General features: G+C 39.0%; 1 protein-coding gene across 1 annotated transcript in view; it reads left to right on the top strand.

The window, feature by feature from the left end:
• Ar (androgen receptor) overlaps positions 1–21,397 on the top strand; it is a 178,514-nt gene that overhangs the window by 142,506 nt on the left and 14,611 nt on the right. Inside the window, exon 4 of the mRNA XM_005401581.1 lies at positions 18,171–18,458. Coding sequence (XP_005401638.1) covers positions 18,171–18,458 — 288 coding nt within the window. The remainder of the gene's footprint in view (positions 1–18,170; positions 18,459–21,397) is intronic.

Genomic DNA, 21,397 nt, shown 5'->3' on the forward strand with positions numbered 1-21,397 from the left:
AATGTGGCCTTAGGCAAGTCCCTTCTCTTTTTTGAGACTCCATTTTCCTACCATAAAATTGGGAGAGTGGACTTTGCCAAAGGCCTTTCTGTTGCTAACATTTTGTGATTGTATATGCAACCTACACAGAAAGGATCCTAAGTTAATTTGTCTTTTATTTGATTGCCTATTCCCAGAAGTATAGATACTCAAGATATGTGTGTTTGGATTGACATAATAATTTTAACTACCTCCATTCACGCTTATACAAGGTGTATTATGCATCTAAAAGTAGACTTAATTGATAGATTATCAGAGAAGTAGATGGCAGAAGGTATGTCCCTGTATTTTAGAAAATCTGGCACTATGTAATGGATGGCTGCTTGGTCTCAAGGTATCAAGATTCATAATCTGAATTTCTCCATAGTGTTCCATTCACAGGTGATGGGAGCTACTCATCTCAGAGATGCTTAATATATTTGGCAAGTTCTTTCTACTTCTAGGTCTATCTACCTCTGTTCCTTGATTTTTTGCTTAGCAGCTATTGTGTTTCTGAAAGGATCATATAAGTAGTTGGATTCTCAGGATGTTTCCCTTAAAGATCTGCAGGCTTTCAACTGCCCACCCAGGACAAATACATGTCTTTCTTTTTATATGATCCATTTCTGATTTCCTTTGAAACCACATATTGGTAACTGCCTCAAGAGTTTAATTCCCTTACCTACTATTCATTTAAGAAACTCTTATAAATACAATTGTCCAGATAAAAGACTTTCATTAGTGAATTAGCTGTGACTTTTTCACAGCCCACAATTAGAATGAATGCACAACCATCTCTCACTTTTCTTTGCACTTCTGAAGGATACACTCCCAATTTCCAAGATAAAATGAGAAATAAAGAATTGCCTTTCATGCCATCTTCTCTGCTGATCCTTTCCCCCTTCCCACTTTTCTCCTATTCCAGCACAAATATTGGTTTCTGTTTTGTTTTGTTTTGTTTTGTTTTGTTTTGTTTTGTTTTGTTTTGAAACTCATGAGTTCTCAGCTTTTAGCAAATAATAGTCCCTGTTTACTCCTTCTTGTCCTGGACCATGGAAGGTTGTAGGCCTTTCAGGAATTGCAAGTGACAGCCAAACCCCAGAAGAAGAGAAGGAACATGGAGCCCCAGTGCATGTGAGAATCTGAGGTGTGCAACATTTACTTCAAAGGTTATTTGAGAAATCTCTTTCCTAATAAGAGACTGAACTCTGCATCTGAGAATAAAAACAACACATCTTCAGGTTTTAATAAGCTATGTGAATTCTGTACTTGGGAGGATGTCTTAGGGAGGCTCTGACCATGGTCTGATGTCATCAGGAATGGTGCAAACATCTGTGCAGATTATAGTATTGAAGAGAGTCCTGACACCAGCTGTTTTGTCATTCTTCATGCCCAACTGAAGCTCAGCATTGCTGCTTGTGGATCACATGTCTTGCAGAAACAGACTGATTACAGTGTTGAAATAGCATTCATAACATGGTTCTTCACGGCCTTCATTCATTCCTTTTATTCATTCATCTTTCAAGCCAGTTACAAAACTAGTGCTTTTGTCTTTCCATCTATTCACTGATTTATTCATCCTTTTAACAAATATTTATTGAGTGCCAACTATATACCAAATAATATGCTAAGCATTTTGGGCAAGCAGAGCTGAATAACACATAATATTTGCTTAGAAAGTTAAACAAGGGGAAATAGTGACCATGACTATGCACCTTAACCTTAAAGGATAAATAGGCAATTATTAGGAAGTTTAGTGAGATGAAAGGGTCATTCAAGACAAAGAGCACAGTTTGCATAAAGGTACACAGACATGAAAAAACTTATTGAAGGTTTGAGGAACAACAAGTAGTTTAATGTGGCCAGGGATGGGGAAATTGGAAAAGCAAAATGTAACTACACTGAAAATGAACTTGCTGGTTGTGCTCACAAGCTTGGATTTCATGAATTAGAAGACTTATGATCACTAGACAGACATAACCACATATCATATTATTTGTATGTTTGGTTTTAATTATTTTAAAGAGAAAAAACAATAAAAACTGATACAGAATTTCAAAACAAGATAATAGGAGATTAACAATCGTTAATATATTGAGTATCTTCAAAGTAGTTGCTCAGATTACAAGAAATAAGCATGAAAAATTGATCAAATAATATAAGCACAAACCATTCTTTTCAATGAACTAATAGAAATTAGTAGTATAATTATCTTAGCTAGTGTGTATGTGTGTGTGTATTTCCCTTCCTTCTTTTCTCCTTTTCCTCATCTCAGTTGTTCTTTCCTTTTGGACAGTTTCTTCCCCTTTCACAGTATCGATTATACATTTTGGACCTTATTTATTCTTTCAGTTTCTTACACTAAGGAGGCAGTACAATGTTTTCACATGCAAGTCTAATTTATTTTGCTTATGAGTATGGTCTCAAGTTGCGTTCAATTTGCCTGTAAAAGGTTTGTTTAGTTTTTAAAAAAGAATTGTTAGAACCATGGACATTGTACTAGTGCAAGTTTAAATTTTACAAAGTGAGACAACAGGCCATAGAGAGAGAAATTCCTATCCTATCAGCAAATTTTGTTAATTCCTAATCTTGGTTCATGGATCTAGTTGTCTCCACTTAGGCCTCTCTTTATATCAAAAACCTTAGTCTAGGCCAGCATTTTCCCAGTATGGGTTCTGAGAAAACTCTTTGCATGATGTGACCTATTAAAAATATTTCTATGGTCAAATAGGTAAAAGACATCTGAATATTATTATCATACCTGGTAAAATTTACAATGTATATTAGTATGTTGTGTGTCCTAGTGAGTACTGCAGCAAACTGAGAAGCTTTGTAATTCAGAGTTTCTAAGCTGATAAAAACCACAAGTCCCCTCCTTTCATATAAAATATATTAACATCTTATCAAAAGACTATGCTCAGGAATACCCCTTAGAAAACATAGGTATAAATAAAGACCCTATCTTGTATGGGAGCAATGCAGTTAGCCCAAGTAATCCATTTTGTAGACTGCTCACTAAAAGAATCAGTCAAGAATGATCAAGAGCAGACTGTCCTCAGCAGGTCTAAAGAATGTATATGAACCCTCGGCTGCTGAATCCAGTAGAGTATACCATGTCGTATCTGTAGCATTGTTTTCATATACAAAGGGAAAAAGCAGCCAAAGTCAGAGCACAGTGTTACTAAGTTACCTAATGGCAGCAGATGCATGATTCTGTCTCAAGAAGGACGCTAGACAAATTATTTCTAGGAACTGGAGTAACCTCCAGCATCACTCAGATGGATCAGTAAATATTTTGGTTTTCTAGACATTTCCCTCTAGAGTTTAACAGTCCTATTATATACTCTCAGGCCAGCATCTTGACATAGTGCTCTCACATAATCTCAGTGCTAAAATGGGAAGCCTAGAAATCACCCAATGACGGAATCTCCTCCACCTCCTGTTTAGCAGGCAGCAAATGTCACAAAGAATCACTCTCTTCTACTCTGACTCTTTAGACTAGAGAACCCTCATGGTTCTAAGCCTGGAGATGCAAGCAGTATCAATTCTTAAAATTGCTACCTCCCGCATACAATTCTCGGGTACCTGAGTGCTCTGAAAGATACTCACAATGAAAGTGTGCACAGAGGAGCAAGACTGTCCTATGAATTCTGGTAGCAATATGTGTAACATATGAATGAGCACTCAGAACCTTTGAGGTTCTTTTTCTTTTTAAATCAATGTCCTGTGGTACAGCGGAAATAATGTGATGAACTTGAATGTGAGCCTTGTTTCTAAGACCTGACTTTGGCACTTTCATATCTTGATGACCTCTGGCAAATCCTTAGATTTATCTGAGCCACAATTACACTCAACTACACTGTGGTAATAATAAAATCTTATAGAATTGCTAAAGTATGTCTTAAAACTGGTACATAGTAGACACACAATAAGTATCACTGTGATGACTCTTTGTTCTTTTTTGGATAATACTTGCAGCTTCTTTGTGCTCCTGTGTACCACTGTGAATTCTTCTTTCTGTACTGTTTTAATATTGCTTTTAGTCTTTATTCCTTTGGTCTTTGATCTCTGAATCATCTTTGAATCAACCCTTGAAATCTTTTCTCTGTGAGCTATATCACCACTTCCCTTGACCAAGTATGTACTTGGCGATAATATGGGGGGAATATATATTTACTTCCATAATAGTCAGCATTCTCATCACTGGGACGTAATACCCAACATCCACAATGTAAAGGAGGTAAGGTTTAATTTGGCTCAGATTTTAGGATTCAGTCCATTGGCGAATGGCTCCAAGGTAGAAATTGCCTAGTGGAAGGCCTGGCAGAAGAATGCTGATCACTACCTGGAAACTGAGAAGCAGAGCACTAGGGAGGAAAGGGCTGAGAACAGATATAGTTCCCCAAGGTCATATCCCATAACTCACCCAGACACATCCAGAAGTGTGCTTTTCTAATCTACTGGGCATCTCTTAATCCAGTCAAGCTGAAAATCACATTGTAGTCACAATTTCTCCACTGTCAATTTAACAGTCAAACATACCTCATCAAACCATACTTAACTTCTAAACAAAAGTAATAGCAACTTCAATAATTTTGTCTAATGTGATATAACTATCCAGTGTACAACTGAAAATGCATTAATCCATTCTCCAAAATTTCAACAGTTCCACAATTACTCAGACATCCAAGTTAGTCTCCTCTAAGACTCAAGGTAAACTCTTAGCTCTGAACCCGGGTAATTTTTTTTAAAAAATCAAATTATATACTCCCAATATACAATGAAATGATACAAGGTAAATATTCCCATTTTAAAGGGAGGGTTGGGGAATAGAAAACAATAGGACCAAACCAAGACGAAAACCCAGAAGGGCAAACACTAAGTATTGTAGTTCTATATTCAGCCTCAGGGGCACATGATGATGAGACATGAATTCCAAAGGGCTTGGGTCACCCTGCCACCATGACCTTACTGGTTGCAGCCCACATGGCCATTCTCTCTGGCTGCAATTGTGACCTGCAGTTTGTCTCAGCAAACTTTGAACAGTCCTGATATCCTTTACTTTCTGGGGTCTCCACAGCACCTTTGGCTTCATTTCTATAACTTTACACATCCTGCTCTCAGAGGCATATCATGTGGCCTCCTAGGCCTTCCTTTGACATCTAGGTGGAAGTCTCCATGATCTCACAACTCTTTCATTCTCAATTCTTGAACAAATATTGTTACATGGATGACACCAGCATGGGGAATAGCCAGGCACCCTTGGAACATGGCTGTAGTAGCCTCTGAATGCCTGAATGGTAAGGTGTGGTGAAATGAATTCAGGAAAACCAGTTTTCTAGATGGCTCTTTTCAAGAAAGTGGTCCAAGGACTCTTTTCTCAAATAATTTTGCACCCTTAAGCTAGCAATGGATGGGATCTTGATGATTTCCAGCCTTGTAAAATGACCACACAGTATCTTTCTTCTTGTTTCATTTTAAAGTATTTGGTGCTTTTCGATGATGATAATCCCTTCAGTAGTCACACTGCTTTGGCCTCAAATTTACACATGGCTTCTTTGGGGCAAAAATTAAAGGTTTTCAAAATTTTGGACTCTGCTTTTGCCCCAAATATTAATATAAATCTAGCTAAAAGGAGCCAGGAATATACTTTTCATGGATTGAATGTTAGGCTGCCTTCAAATTTCTCCTACAAAATTAATGAGTTCAACACCTTTAAAAATGAATCTTATATAAAGGTTTAAAATGTGGACAAATTACGTACAAGTTCTTTGTTAGAATGTAACATGAATGGCCTCTAGTCCAAATCTCAATAATCTTTCTTCCCATCTGAATCCTCCTGATCCTTATCTTTACTGTTCATATTCCTATCAGTATTTGGGTCTTCTGAGCTCAGGCCAGAATTATCCATTAGGCTCTGCTTATGGCTTCTCTACTGTGCATCTCCAAACATTTCCAAACTCCTCCTGCAAAGTAGTTCCAAAGGCTTCTGAACCACATAGTTAGTAGTCATAGAACAAATCCACTTCTCTGGTAGTGGTCTTCTGTATTAGTCAGCTTTTCCATCACTGAGACATAATACCCAACATGCACAAGTTAAAAGAGAAAAGGTTTAATTTGCCTTGTGGTTTTGGAGTATATGCTCCATGGCTGACTGAATTTAAGGCAGAAATAGCATGATGAAAGGGTGTGGTAGAGGAATGCTGCTCACTTCATGGTATTCTAGAAGCAGAACTTGGGGAACAGCACCAAAAAGAAAGGGCTAGGAACCAGGTGTAGTCCCCAAGGCTGTGCCTCCATGATCCACCAAAACACACCCAGAAATGTGCCTTACTAATCTGCTAGGTATCTCTAATACAGTCAAGGTGACAATCATGATTAGCAGTCACAGTCTCTCCAATTGTAGTACTCAAAGGCACTTGTGTATGAAGACACCAGACTGCATCTCTTAATTCCAACTAATCACATTATCTGGGATATATGTATGGGATATATACATTGTACACTGTTTCTAAACATTTGGTTTTAGAGAACTATGGTTAGAGGTAAAGATTTCCTAATCATAAAAACTGATAATACTCCACATCACATACTTGAGTATCTAGCTTGTGAAATTTATACTTAAAAGTTTTGAAGTTTTAAATGTAATAGCAGTAGAAATATTTTGTTGTTGTTTCCTTTTGTTAATGCTCCAAAAACTCAAGTTGCTCTTGAAAGAGTAAAATAATGTCATAGGCAATATCTTTTGAAGATGACAGACAGAAAATGAAAAATACATAGCACACAATAAGCCAAGTGTTTTTCAAATATAACAACTCTGGGAAAAATCTTTCATTCTTGCTGGTAGCCTAACTGCTTGTTTGAAAATATTTTACTTTGGATTTCTGCCTCCTTTTATTACAAATTTTAAGGTAAAATCCTTAAGATCACAAAAGTTTAAAATATTTTCATATTTTACTGAACTCATGTATAGACAGTTTACCTAAGAATGATGCTCTTTTAGAAACTTGTGGATAGAGGTGAGATCTTTAGAGATCATGTTTTGCTTATAAGTAAAACTAAGGGAAAATATACCCTCACTCAGAAACCAGTACAGCACTCAGGTTACATTTCTCGGTAATATTTTCATGACGACAGATATCTAAGAAGTAATCTGCAAATACCATCGCTACCTTGGGTCACCTCATTTAGAATTAGGTTCCATTCTTCTCAGTTCAGTTAATCTATGCTAAACTTTTTAGATCTCTTAACCCAGGCATAGAAATATCTTCTTTTCTCTAGCTTGATAACTCATTGAATTAATCCCTCTGTGGCTGAAGTGAGAATTAATCATCGAGAAACATTTTAGCTTTCTAACAGTCAGTAGTTTAAAAACCTGTAAGTACTGAGATGTACCTGCAGAAAACTTGGGCTGGAATGTGGCATTACGAAGAAAATGTGAATCTTGACCAAGATGAAAGGCCCTCAATCCAATCTTGTGCAGTGAGGTACCCTGCTGACCACAATGAAATTGGCAGAGACTGAGACCTCTTCCCCAAGATGAAAAATAAAGCATGGAAGCTTTGACTAGTGAGCTGTTAGGCACATAGAAATTAATTTCAGAGCATTTCCATTTCCAAGCTAAATAATAATGTTGGCAGTATTACGAGATTGTTTGGTTGCTGCAAGAAATTCAGAATACCTCCAGGAAGGAGTTTTTGTTGATCTCTGAGTAGCTGTAATAAAACTGTGAAATTCTACCCTCCTCCTCTTCCCCCACATGCTCCTTTCCTCAAAAATCACAAGTAAGTTCTTGCCCATTGTGTGCACACACATAAATTCTTTAGTATATTTGTCAATAAAGCAGAAAAGTAAAATCTCCCAAGTAAACAACTTTCTATTTTCCTGTCTCACTTCTGCCTTAACGGGAAAGAGAAATGGAAATCTCCATTCTAGATGGCAACCACTCCCATTTCTAACTTTGCATGCTGCCTCCTACATTACAGGATATGACTCAGGCATCTCATTATGGAGACCGATAGGTGTAAGCCCATCTTTACACTGCTACACTCAAGAGTATTTCTCATGTTAGAAAAAGCCTAGGTTGGCAATTGCAAGCATCTCAATACAACCAGACATTGAAGGAAGTGTGACCTGCCTTATTCAAAATGAGGACTCCAAAGGGTTCGAGTGGGTGGTCTGAAAAAAAGGAGCTGAAATCTGAAGCTTAGGAGCTTAAGCTTTTGTGCTTCAACACAGGCTCTGCTGTTGGGGCTGGGCGTTTGTCTCTTGGATAATGACTCCCCCCACTGAGACTGATAGTGTTTCCCTCTCTCACAGGGATGCTGTGAGGACTCTAGCTCTAGAATCAGTAATAGTTAAATTTTGCTTAGCTGTACATATCATGCTTGTTGCTTCTTGTCATGCAGCTTAGCCTTGGCAAAGTGCTTTTTGACTATATTTGATCCTATGTGATGGTAGGCAGGCACTGACTCAGGTGGACATCGTGAAGTTCTAGATCGGTCACTTACTTTGCACAGTGTGCTGCTGGGAAGAATCTTTGCAGAAGGGACTCAAGATGCTACTTTGGATAAGAAGCCACTGTGTTTGAGGCTCCTACAGCCATCTTTACTAATTTATTAGGCAATTTGTCGGGTTTTTTCTTCACTTCGCATTTGCAGACCTTTGCCAAGGACCTAGCTCTTAGCCTCAGACCCCATCACTGAACTCAAAGTAGTAGCTGATCCACAGACATTCAGTAAACAAGGGCTAGATTTCTACTTCTTCTGGAAGAGAGGCCAGCCAGATTACTTGTTAAAACATAGGAAAAGTCTAAAATCTCTAAAGTTCTCTCTTTCTGAAAGTCAAGTTGACTCTGTTTCCAGGAGCTGCCACACTTGAACCTTCTATAAGAAGAAGGAAGGAAAAAATCAGAGAAGCAGTGCCTGTATTTCTTGTTTCCTATTGAAGTTAGGATGGTGGAGGAAAGTGGATCTGACATTCCGTCTTACTTCTAGCCTTAGTTACTCCCACACTTCCACACTCTCTCTCTCATCAGTGCTTGCCTCCCCATCAGGTATGACACTTCCCCAGCCAGTCTCAAATATTGCCTGATGTAAAAGAAGAGGTACTTAGAGTTTAGTTTCTTATTCTGTTTCTGCCCTAGAGCCTCCATATTGAACCCAGTTTCTGGTGTGAAGTTGGAGTGCATGAGGCCAGAAGCAGATAAACCTGAGAGGCAGAAATATTCTCCCTGCCTCGCCTGAACACTGCCTTTCCCACCATCTTCATTCTCCAGTTGCTTTGCTTTCTCTCTCCCTCTCTCTCTCTCTGTCTGTCTCTCTCTCTCTGTCTCCCTCTCTCTCTCCCTCTCCTTCCTTCCCTCTGTCCCTCCCTCCCTCCCTCCCTTTCTCTTCCCCTCAACTTAGTAACTTTGTGGAGCAAAGCCAAGAAAAGACTTCAGGAGGAGATCCCCCCCCTTTAGACAGAATTTTAATCTTCAAGCCAACAAGAAGTTCCCTAATGTGGATTGAAAAGATAATGTGATTTATTTTTTAACTGCTTTCTATTTGTCTGGATGTTTCATATTTCTGCTAGTGAAATTTTCCTTTAATAAAACCATTAATATATCAATGGCATTTTCTTATTTACAACAGACTGACAGAATTAATGCTGTTAATGCTGGGCTTATTTCTTTCTTTTTCTTTTTTCTTCTTTTTTCCTCTAGCTAGCTTTCCAGGTCATCCTGACCTGTTCAGCATGGACTGTTTCGCATTTGTTTTTAATGTCAGTTTAAATGTAATTGTAAAAGCATGTATGCTCTAAACTCATGTAGTTACTTTTTCCAGTGGAAAAGCCTGGTATGCAAAAGCATTTCCAAGCTCTGCAATTTCACATGAGCAGGTTTTTGGTAATGACCTTGTGCCCCTCACTCAGGATGGCATCTGGACAGTCAACTCCTTTCTTCTGGCTCAGTAGTCAGAAAGAAGAGACTTGAAAATAGTTTCTGCCAGATCCTGTGCCTTGGCAAGGATGTGCAGCACTGTGTATCATTCTATTATTAATTACATTTACTCCTCCATGAACTAAAAACCATTAGACTAAATAGTCCAACATAAACCTTGAAAGATAAAGTTTCATATTCTTTCCCCTGGCTATTCTTCTGACCCAAAATTTAGACTGAGCGGAGAATAGGAGTGTGAGGGGAAGGGACAAGGAAGCTTCTCGCCTGGGGGAATTTGGCATACACTTATTAATCCTACTTGATTGCACCCTCTGCTAATCTCTCACTCTGTGGCTGCCAAGGACTGGCTCCACTTTCTGTCTTTTGTCCCTATCCTAGTTCTTCCCCACCCAACTCCAACTCATACCACTGACCCTTCTCTCCAGTAACATGCTATTTAACCAGATTAAAAATAAAGTGTACCAGCCTACCTGGTTCCAGCTCTTGCTACGCCACTATTTATATAGCTCTGTGACCTTAGTCAAGACTTAATTTTAATATGGCCTTCACTTTTAATAGTCTCTTCATCTATAAAATAAAGATTGATTTAGTGAGAGAAAGAAGGGATAGACATGATCCAAGGCCTTCATACTCTACTTTTCAGAAATGGAATCTTTTCATCAAACAAAATATGGCATCGATCCCAAAAATTTAGGTCTACACTAAAGCCCTGATGTCCTGTAATGAAAGGAGAAGGTATGTACAGTCCCACGTTCAGACTCACTTTGCCTTCTTTCAAGGCCCTTGAAAAAACTGTAGGACTACTGGGGCTCTCCTACTTTATTGGACTGATGCCTAGTGATCCTTCTAACTCTGGTTATGTCTTCTCTGAGATCAGTCCTTTAGGAAACTAACTTATTTCATCAGTTAGCTTCTTCAGAAAAGTTCACTTGCTTCAGATAAAGGACATGAAATAGAGCAGTGCGGGGCTCAGGAACTAGCGGTTTTGAGAGCCATATGGAATTGACTTGATGCCCAGCACTTCACACACCTTCCCTTTCAGATAATCGCCACCACCTGTTAGGCTGATCCTATTATTAGGATTCTAAAACAGGGCATTTTGGCCTTCAATCTTTCATTTGATTCCAGATACTCGAGATGAAGGCCATGCTTGAATAGTTCACCACAGTAGGCAGTATTTCAGTTTTCCTATGTGGTAGTGAGATCAGATAATCCCCATTCTACAGAAGAGAAAATTGAGCTATAGTAGAAATCAAGGGAACTATTCAAGATGACACATCCCATAAAACTCTGATAGCAGAAAACAATAAGAAGTCCTTTTGTTTTGAGACAGGGTCTCACTGTGTAGGCCTTGAGTTTGTGATGTAGCTCAGGCGGCCTCAAATTTGTGGTGATCCTTCTGCCTCAGCCTCCCAAGTGCATTATTGTGAATAGCATTTTAAAACTCTGCTATCATTAATGTGGCTGGCCTCCTGGAGTCTCACCATGCTTCACTCTTGGAGAGTCATTTTGGTTGCATAGAATTTTCCTTTTACTCTCAGATACCACTACAGTGTCTACAATCCTTGAAACAACTTTATGAATCAAGGACTGATATTATTCCCAATTTATACATGAGTTACATGAGGTACAGAGGCTGAGTGTGGCCGAAAGTCACAGAGTTAGTCAACAATACAGGAAGGAATCATTTTGCTTAACAACTATCATTTTTACTTGTACAAAGTAAGTAAGATCTCTAATCTTGTTAATACAAAGTTGAAATACCCAGATTTGAATACTAGTAGATATAAAGAAGGCTGGCATGATTTAATCCAGAAGCTTCAAACTAACTTCTCCAGTCCAATATTCACTTACAGAATTTTATTTGTCCAGACTATTATTTGTTTAGAAAATTGATTTAGACTTCTCCTAGACTTCTTCTCAATCACAGTCACTGTCCCTATCCCTTTCTATTTATACTCATTCTTTCTATTTATATTCTAATCTTTTTCCCTACAGCACCTCTGTAAGGAAAAGGTTTTTACTTATTTACCTATCTGCCTGACTTTGGAAGGTATTTGGGTTCATGACCCTTAGATTTAACATTATATTATATATGCGCTGTACACACACGTATTCATAAATGTTCACAGAAGTACAGCCTCGTATGCTTTCACAGAGAATTGGTAGCCTTACTCGAGGCTCTAAATGTTATATTTATCTAACATTTAGAATTATATTTAAGGGATTTTTTTGATGGCGCTGGGGATCAAACCCAGGGTCTTGCGCACACTAGGCAAGTTCTCTGCCACTGAGCTACTGCCCCAGTCCCACAACTGCATTTAAATTCTGAATTTAGTTTTATAGGCAGTCATGGCTGAGGAAACACATTGTCTTTCACTTGACAATATATTATCTCTCCTCCTATTACATCTGTTCATCTGCTTCCCTGTCAATTCCCCCGCAAACATTTTTATTAGTATATATTTGCAATACATGCAGTTTACAGTCATCTTGAGGAGTAGGTATTCCCCTTGCTAGTTACATCACCCACATGCTATTCAGTTCTTTCTCTAGGAATGGCTGGAGAGTGAAGAAACCATTATTAGGAGCTCACTATATACTAGACATTCTTTGATTTAGTTCTCATAATTGACCTCAGGCATAGATGACAGCATCCCTATTTTACAAATGAGGAAACTGAATCTTGAAAAGCTAAACAACAGGCTTAGTAATTTGCAGAACTTGGACTTGAACTTGAGACTGTCTGACTCCAAAGACTACTCTTTTGCCCTACACCACCTTCTGTGAAGAAAATATATTAATTTCCTATTGCCACATAAGTCATAGCCACAAATTTAGTAGCTTCAAGCCACATCCACTACTTAGCCTACAGTTCTGCAAGTCAGAAGTCTATCACAGCATGGCTGGATTCTCAGTTTAGGATCTCAGAAGGATGAAATGAAGGTGTTGCACAGGTTTCCCTCTAATCTGCAGCTCAGAGTCTTCTGCCAAACTTGCATAATCATGGCACAGTTCAGTTCATGCAGTAACAAGACTACAGGTTTCTGTTTTGTTTTGTTTTTTTTGGTTTTTCTCCGGTACCGGGAACCAAACTCACGACCTTGCGCTTGCCAGGAAGGCGCTTTGCCACTGAGCTAAATCCCCAGCCCCAGGCAATTTTTTTTTTTTCCCCCGGTACCAGGAACCGAACTCACGACCTTGTGCTTGCCAGGCAGGCGCTGTGCCGCTGAGCTAAATCCCCAGCCCCGACTACAGGTTTCTGTTCCTGCTTCCTTTCTGATTATCAGCGAAGGCCTACTCTCATCTCCAAGAATATACCCTCTTTCTTTGTCTGTGGGTCCCAACACCTTTAAAGCCAGCAAAAGAAAGTCTCCCTTGTGTTTAATCCCTCTCAAGACTCACTGAATGTCTTTACAAGAAAAGCCCAGTACCTTTTAATCTCACCTGATTAGGTCAAGCCCATCAAAGATAACTACCCTTAAAATTCAGCCATAGAAGGGGATGTGAAAAATCTTTCTCTAGTGCTGTACAAATAACTTCTACAGGTGTCTAGTTTGCCAGGGTGGAAAAGTAAGCTTCCCATAGGATCTGGGTATATCAGGCCTGGTGCTCCAGTCCTGTAAAGAGCAGGTAGAGACAGGGAAGAACCTTATCAGGGTCCTTTCTTGTCATTGTTCTGACCTAAAAAAGACAAAGTGGAGATGCAAAGCAATTTCCACACCATTAGAACTATGTACTTTTAAGGTGCCCTATCTCTTCAATTCACACCACTCAGTTTATGCGAATCTCTGCTTTGCTGCATTAGCTGGCTGGCCTGTACCTCGCATGGAGAGTTAGATTTGACTCTGGGGCTCAGCTGCAGGGGAAGGGGGGTGTGGGGGCGGCCTTCATAGAAGTAAACAAGACCTTGGGCACTGAATAATAGTTATGAGTAGCAAGCCTCATTGTCCAGTATTCCAAACCATCAAGCAACATGTTGCCTTCTGCTACAGAGAAAGAACAGAGGATCCCTTGGCAGAATGAACGGAATCTGATTTCAATTATGTTCAGTACAGTCCTCCTCTTTAGATAGACAGGCTAGAACACCTGGTGCGGCTTGAGCCACTGTGGCTACAGGGACAGCATATTATGTGGGTCTTGTAAACAAGTGGAAATGCTGCCCGCCTTCCTCAAGCTGTGCCTTTTCATTCTGGCAGAAGAGGATGTGAAAAAGCCAGCCAAGTTCTCATAGGCACTACACAGAGAAAGGGAATTATTTAACCTTGATGGATTCGTTCCCATAGTATCTGCACATACTGATCTTGCTGGTAATAAGTTTGCTTAGGTCCACAAGTCATGACCCAACTGAGCTCTAATTCACTGGTGGGAAAGTTGAGGCAAGAAATCATATTTCACTGATTCCACCAGCACCAGTTGTTCTGTGTGTCTCTCTACCTTTTGAAGCCCATAGACTCATCTATGTGTGATTTATTTGGATTCTTTTCCTCTTTATCAATAGTTTTATTACGGGATGGCAAATGGAACAGCTGCTCCACGGGGCAGCCTATATTTGCAGCACTACCTAGTAGAACTTTCTGAGATGATGGAAATGTTCTACATCTGTGTTGTCCAATCTAGTAGCACTTTTGAACACTGGTGAAATGTCCAGTGAAAGTGAGATATTATATTTTCATTTTCTTTAACATTAATTAATTTAAATAGCTGCACATGGCTCATGGCTAGTTTGTTGTACAGTTGACATCTAGAATGATCTCAAAGAGGCACATACCGAGACAGGGCAGAAATGAGTTAATCAAAGAGAAAGCCAATGTGGCATAGGGAGTTTTAAAATAGGAATAAAAACTCTCATGCTTATTCCAGCTCAGCCATTAGGTTGCTTTGTCCTCTTTAGCTTCAGCCTCCCTATCTTTGACTTAGACTAATGTCAGAAGTCCCAGAATTATGGCTAAAGACTGAATTCAGCTTTACAATACATGATTTTCAGGACATTTTTATATATTATATTACTTCCTTCTAGAGGTGGGAAGGCAATAACTAGTAAGTTCATTCATTCCAGTTCACCAGAGTGTTAACCTTTCTCATACATGCATATGCACATTATATATATATATATATATATATATATATATATACACCCACCCACTGTATTATTTATGCATATACTCTATAAAGGTATTTAATTTTATGACCCTGGATGATGATTTATAAGGACACTTCCTGTTTGTCATTCTGTGAGTCTTTAAGTTGCTGTACTATCTACTATCTCAAGTCTGTTTCCATTTAGGCAGGTGACTGGAGATTTCCTGTCTCTTCCTTTCTGGATGTGATACCAGTTACTAAAGTTTGGAGACAAGGGTGAAAATGGGAAGCAGGAAATATGCATATCCCCAGACCCATTCCTCAACTCTACTTTTAGTCTAAAAATATAGGACTTAGAGTTTCAGACTCCTTGAGAGAAACAACATTATGTAGTAGAACGAACATGAAATGTGTAGTTGCAAGTTTAGATTATTGAGTTATCTTTCTTGACAGCTGTGCTACCTCAGTTTACACAGTTTCAAACCAAGAATCAGAAATATATCCAGCCCCCTAAGAACACTGTGGGATTAATGATATAAGGTGTCAGTGAATTGAGACATAATAGAAGGCCCTTAAAAAATAGTACGTACTCTTATTTCTCTTAGTTACCTCAAGTACAGGGTAAATTATACTTCTGTCCTCCAGCAGGCTAGAATAGGTGCTACACGGTCTGGTAGTTCTTTTTTGGTCTTTCTCCGGTACCAGGAACCGAACTCATGACCTTGCGCTTGCTAGGCAGGCGCTTTTGCCGCTGAGCTAAATCCCCAGCCCCAACGGTCTGGTAGTTCTTGAGGTCAAGGCAAGAAAGTGCAAGTGATGGGGAGGGTACAGCCTGCCTGTAGGAACTTTACCAAGGCAACAAACCCTGTAGGTATAACCAGCTTGTAGAGCTGTGTATAAGAACTCGTGCTAATAATGGGTTCACCAGATGATGAGATAGCATGGGGGACAGGCTTCTAGCTCTGGACAAAGATTGGCTTGGCCCAGATCATACCTTACAGCCTGTGCTTTTGGTGGAATGTGGGAGTTGGCAGTAGCTGTACATATCTTTTTATTACTGACTGTGTCCAATCCCTGCAGAAATGATTTTTGGACAAGGTCATCTTGCACTCAAGGTTGGTTTTCTGGGCTTCTTTGTTATTTGCCCCGTCAGTCCTTTTCTGTGCTCCTCTTGTACCACGTACCCCACCATTTCCCCTTCCCCACCCTCGTTGCTGCTGCAAACGTGTGCTCCACTGAGTGACACTAGTTTGTGTTTATATTGAAGGACTTGCTTTTCTAATTAGAGCTGAAAGCAAGTTCCAGATATGTATCATTTCTTTCTACAGGAGCCAGAAACAGATAAGCAGTAGGTTTTATTGTATTTATCCACTTAAACTAAGACTCAAACTCTCTTCTATTATTGTTGTTGTTGTTATTATTATTGTTATTATTATTTCAAAAGAATTAGAGGAAGAGTAGTTTGTGGTCAGCTTCTGATGTATGTGCTTATACTGCACTTGAGTTATGACCTTCTAAATTATTTATATTCTATTATATAAATGTTAGGGAAAATAGCACAAAATAAATAGGATACCCAAAGATCTTTATAATTGTGTGTGTGTGTGTGTGTGTGTGTGTGCATTCACACATATTTGTAAATGATAATTCTTAAGATTTGGGTTTAAGATTGTTATGTTTATTGTAAATAATGTTATTTCTAACATCCTTTCTAATGGCTGCTTCCTATCCTGATTCCCATTTTACAGATAGACGGTGGAGACAGAGACATTTTGTCATTGCTTTGCTACAGTTAGGGATTTCAGTGCTTCACTTTTCCCCTTTCCCCTTTCTCTTTGGCTAAAGAAGAAAATCAACATGCATATGCATGTCATAGTTTGTGTTCAGCTATGGGTATAATTCTGACATTTGAAGCTCTTTAAAATGTTCAGTGGTAAATAGAACACCAGAAAATTCCTGTTCAATGTTCCCAAAGTGGAGTAATAGGATTTAGTAGTGTGAAGATATGAGAACTTCAAGGGTCTATGTATAATATTACCTCATTTCTATTTGATGTATACAACTTCAACCACTGTGCCATCTGGTCTGTGATCATCCACAGGAATGTAAGTGCCAGGCAACCATTCTATGTGTGTGTGTGTGAACTGGGGAGAATTAAATTCCAAGTTATTGTACATTTTGATACCCCTAGTAATCCATGGATCAAATCTAGTCCTTCTTTAATGTGTCTGCCCTCCTTATCTTTCCCCTAGCAGTCTTCTGGACATATTAGACATAGACATATTTATATCCCTTCCTTGATTTACAACATTCGATATTTGTATCTTGCCCCTAAGATAGAGCCTGATTGTATTTGAAATCAGTCCCCGATTTTGTTCAACCTCAAGCTTTGCACAGTGGCAGTATCATAGCCAATGAGGTTGACCCGAGGCACTATTATTGCTAATTGTTTTCAACCTTATAAATAGCTCCCCCATATATATAATATGCATGCCAACAACAATGATCTCTAGTTGTTCCCCTAAGCACTCCTCAGTGCTTTTGTTTATGATGCCTTCTCCACCCATCTCTGCCTGGTATAATCCTCATCAGTCTAATAAGCTCTTGGTCAAATGCTACTTTTGATGTAAATGACTTCCTAACTGTACCCATTCAGAAAGATTACTGTTTTCATATTAGTGCATCTGTTGCAGCATTTGTTTACCATCTTGATATTTTCTAGAATTGTTTGTGGGCATTTATTTCTGCTCTAGCAGACAGAGGCAGGGCTTATGTCCTTTCTTCCACCCAGAAACAAAAAGCTGACAGTGGATATGCACTGAATGAATAAATGAATGAGGAACATTTTTATAAATAAGTTAATTGAAGGCCCCAGGTTTCAATACTGAAGGTTGCATTCAAGCATAACCAAATCCAACAGTGTGTAGTAGGTTAACAGCATTGGGATGATGAATCATTCATTCAAACAGTGTTGAGTGAGCACTTGACCTTAGGGAGTTTAGCACCTGTGATTGAGGAGAAGGAACATCTTCATTTTCTTAGATCAGGCGGTTTTCCTACCAGTGTAGCTCTGCTATGTGGTTTTGGCTACTGATGATAAATTCAAGTTTTTCTTCCTTCCCAATAGCCCGTAAGCTGAAGAAACTTGGCAATTTAAAACTACAGGAAGAAGGAGAAGCTTCCAGCACCAGCAGCCCCACTGAGGAGCCATGCCAGAAGATGACAGTATCACACATTGAAGGCTATGAGTGTCAGCCCATCTTCCTGAATGTCCTAGAAGCTATTGAGCCAGGTGTGGTGTGTGCTGGACATGACAACAACCAACCTGACTCCTTCGCAGCCTTGCTCTCTAGCCTCAATGAACTGGGAGAGAGACAGCTTGTGCATGTGGTCAAGTGGGCCAAAGCCTTGCCTGGTAAGGAAAATGAAAATGAGTGCATGGGATAAAGGAGGTTATATTTAGTGAACACACCTAGGGAGCAAGCACCCATTAACTCATGCAGTTCTCACTCTCACACTATAGGGAAAGTTTACTCATTGGTGGGAAACTTAGTGTCTTTCTAAGGTATCATTTAAACCAGTCTGATTATGAAAACATTACAGTTTACAGAAGTGTAGAAAGCCTCTGTCCACAGATTCACAAACTTTCCTTCATCAGCCAAATGCTTCATTTCTCAAAAGCATTGTACACAGATGCAAGTGTAACAGGTTAATTTAAAGTCTTTTACCCGTGCCCTCCTAGCTCAAACTCTCCTTTATTATCCCAGGTAAACTCCCAGATCATTCTTGCAGAATCTTGTGGCTCCAGGGAACACAGTTTGAAAACCAGTGAAGCATATGCTCTTTAAAGCGTCTCCTAATCCTGAGATTATGTGATTAAAGGATTCTTTTGAAACATCAGTAACCTATGGAGTCAAAGATTAACTTGCTCCTGTAACAATAGTTAGTAGTCAATGGAAATTTTTAGTCAATAGGACATTTTCCTTTTTATTATCTGATTTGATTCTTATAAAATCCTATGAAGTAGGATCTGTTTTCCTTATTTTGCAAAGACAAGCAAGTTCTGAGAAGAGGTGTTATACAGTTACACAGCCGGAAAGAAGCAGGCCCAGGTACTCTCCTGTAGTCTGTGGTGTCTCACCCATTCTGTAACTCTGAGCTTTATGGTGAGAGGCCAAAGCTTCATCAAAGACCACTTGGGTTATACCATGCTCTTACTACTATTGAAGATACTACATGTTCATCATTAAGCCCCTAGTTTGTATTTCTAACTCACATGGCTCAGTTGCAGCCACTAGATCATCTCTAACACTTTCCCAGTTTGAGAACCTGAGGTTGACTAGCCATTAAGATCACTGGGAAGAAAGCCCAAGGACTCTGGCTGGATATGTACTGTGCCAAAACTGAGAGTTCAGGCAGGGAGAAAAACTACAGGGAGGCAAAAAAAAAAGAAAGAGAAAGCTGTTTTAATTCTTACCACTTACTCAACTGGATGTCTTGATGTCACATGTTTGATAGAGATTCAAAGTTCAGTCTTCCAACACAATTTCCAAATACTTCATATATCTCATTTTATAAGATACAGAACCTTTTCATATATATATATATATATATATATATATATATATATATATATACATAAAAACAATTGTGTGAATAATAGTGACTATTATTATTTCCATTTCACATGATACAGCTCAAAGAGGTTAACAAATTTGTTGGATTAGTAGCTTAAAAATGGAACCAGAACTTGAGTTCAGATCTTCTGATTTCTAGTTGGGTGGTCTTGACAATAAACTAGTGCAAATTACGATGGCAGAAGTTATATAACTAGGGGTCACTGGATTTCCTCAGCCTAATCCTCATGTTGGAAATTCTCTCCTTATATTAACAAATCTGCAAGAGAAAATCAGTTCACCATCTAGCTTTCCAAAGTAAATGATCCATGACTTTGAGACATTTAGAAGAATAACTTCCAAAGAAAGCTGATTACCGCATTCATAAAAACTGCTTTTCATATTTTCAGTAATCACCTAGTAGTTCAAGTAATTTGCTCATTCAACGGATGGAGTCCTTGTCCTGTTTGAGAGACTAGGATAAGCACCTGGTCAAATGATTTTGTTGTAAAGGTTTCTGTGACGGTGAGAATATCTGGAAAATGTCTAATAGGGTACCTGGTATATAGTAAATTATGTATCACCATAAACTGAGGTAAGTAAGTAGATTATATACAGTATATTCAGAATCAGATATATTTAATTTGGAATACTAGTTTTGCAGTGAAAATCATGTCTTCCTTGTGCTTCTCTTTCTCATTTGTAAAGATGGTAGGGTGATAGCTAACTTAAAAATTGTCATCAAAATAGAGAGCATATATGAAGAGTGATTAATACTTTAGCTGAGACATACTAGGTGGTCTGTAAATGGTGGCTCATTATTACAAATCTTGAGTGCTAAGCCATTGCTTTCACTAAGCTACTCTCACCCTTGCCTAGAAGCATACACTTGGTCCCCAAAGTCGAATTGTCTTCTTTGAGGGCTTTGCCTGGCAGGTACACTATAGCAGCAAAGATTTCCAAACTGCCCTTGCTTTAAGACTGTTGTCTCAGTCTAGAGATGAGGCTACAAGTTTCCATTGCATATTGATAGCAATGATGTTGATTGTGTTCTAAAGAGAAAAGAAAGGCATTTCCTCTACCCCTTAACCTACTTGGTGTGTTTCAAAACCTAAGAATGACTCCACTCTATTTCTCCAGAATAGCCTCACACAGTGGCAAACAGGTGCTGAGTGAATGTGTTCCTAAGGAAATCTGTAGGGCTGAGGCAACTGTCTCAAATTACCCCTAGATAACCATGCTATCTTAGCACGCTACTTCAAAAGTTGAGCGTTAGAAAAAAGAGTTACGTATCATAGCCATGTCAGACCAATAGGAAAATCAACCTTCTGTGCTTCTGTTTTATGCACAGTCACTAGGTTTGAGTACTAAGTAGCTCTCACTAAGGACTGTTAATGAATATTAGACCCAAACTAAATTTTCCCTCTTTTACCTCTTTCTCTGAAGTCTTGCATGGGAGGATAATCCTTATACCATATGGACATTTCCTTTGATACCTTTACAGTTTAAGTTATACCTCTCTGTACACCCTGACATTCACATACCACCCCAGTCTGCCTGCCTCTGCCTCTCTCTCCCTCCCACTCTCCTCCTGCTGTCTGTTCTCTTCTTTCTTTTTTTGTTACTGGGAATCAAACTCAGGACCTTGAGCTTGCCAGGCAGGCACTTGTGCCACTGAGCTATATCCCTGGCCCTCCTCTCTCCTCTTCCTCCTTTATCTCTCTCTGTCTCTCTCTCT

The sequence above is a fragment of the Chinchilla lanigera genome, unplaced genomic scaffold, assembly GCF_000276665.1.
Source record: "Chinchilla lanigera isolate Chin_1 unplaced genomic scaffold, ChiLan1.0 scaffold00074, whole genome shotgun sequence".
Taxonomy (NCBI): domain Eukaryota; kingdom Metazoa; phylum Chordata; class Mammalia; order Rodentia; family Chinchillidae; genus Chinchilla; species Chinchilla lanigera.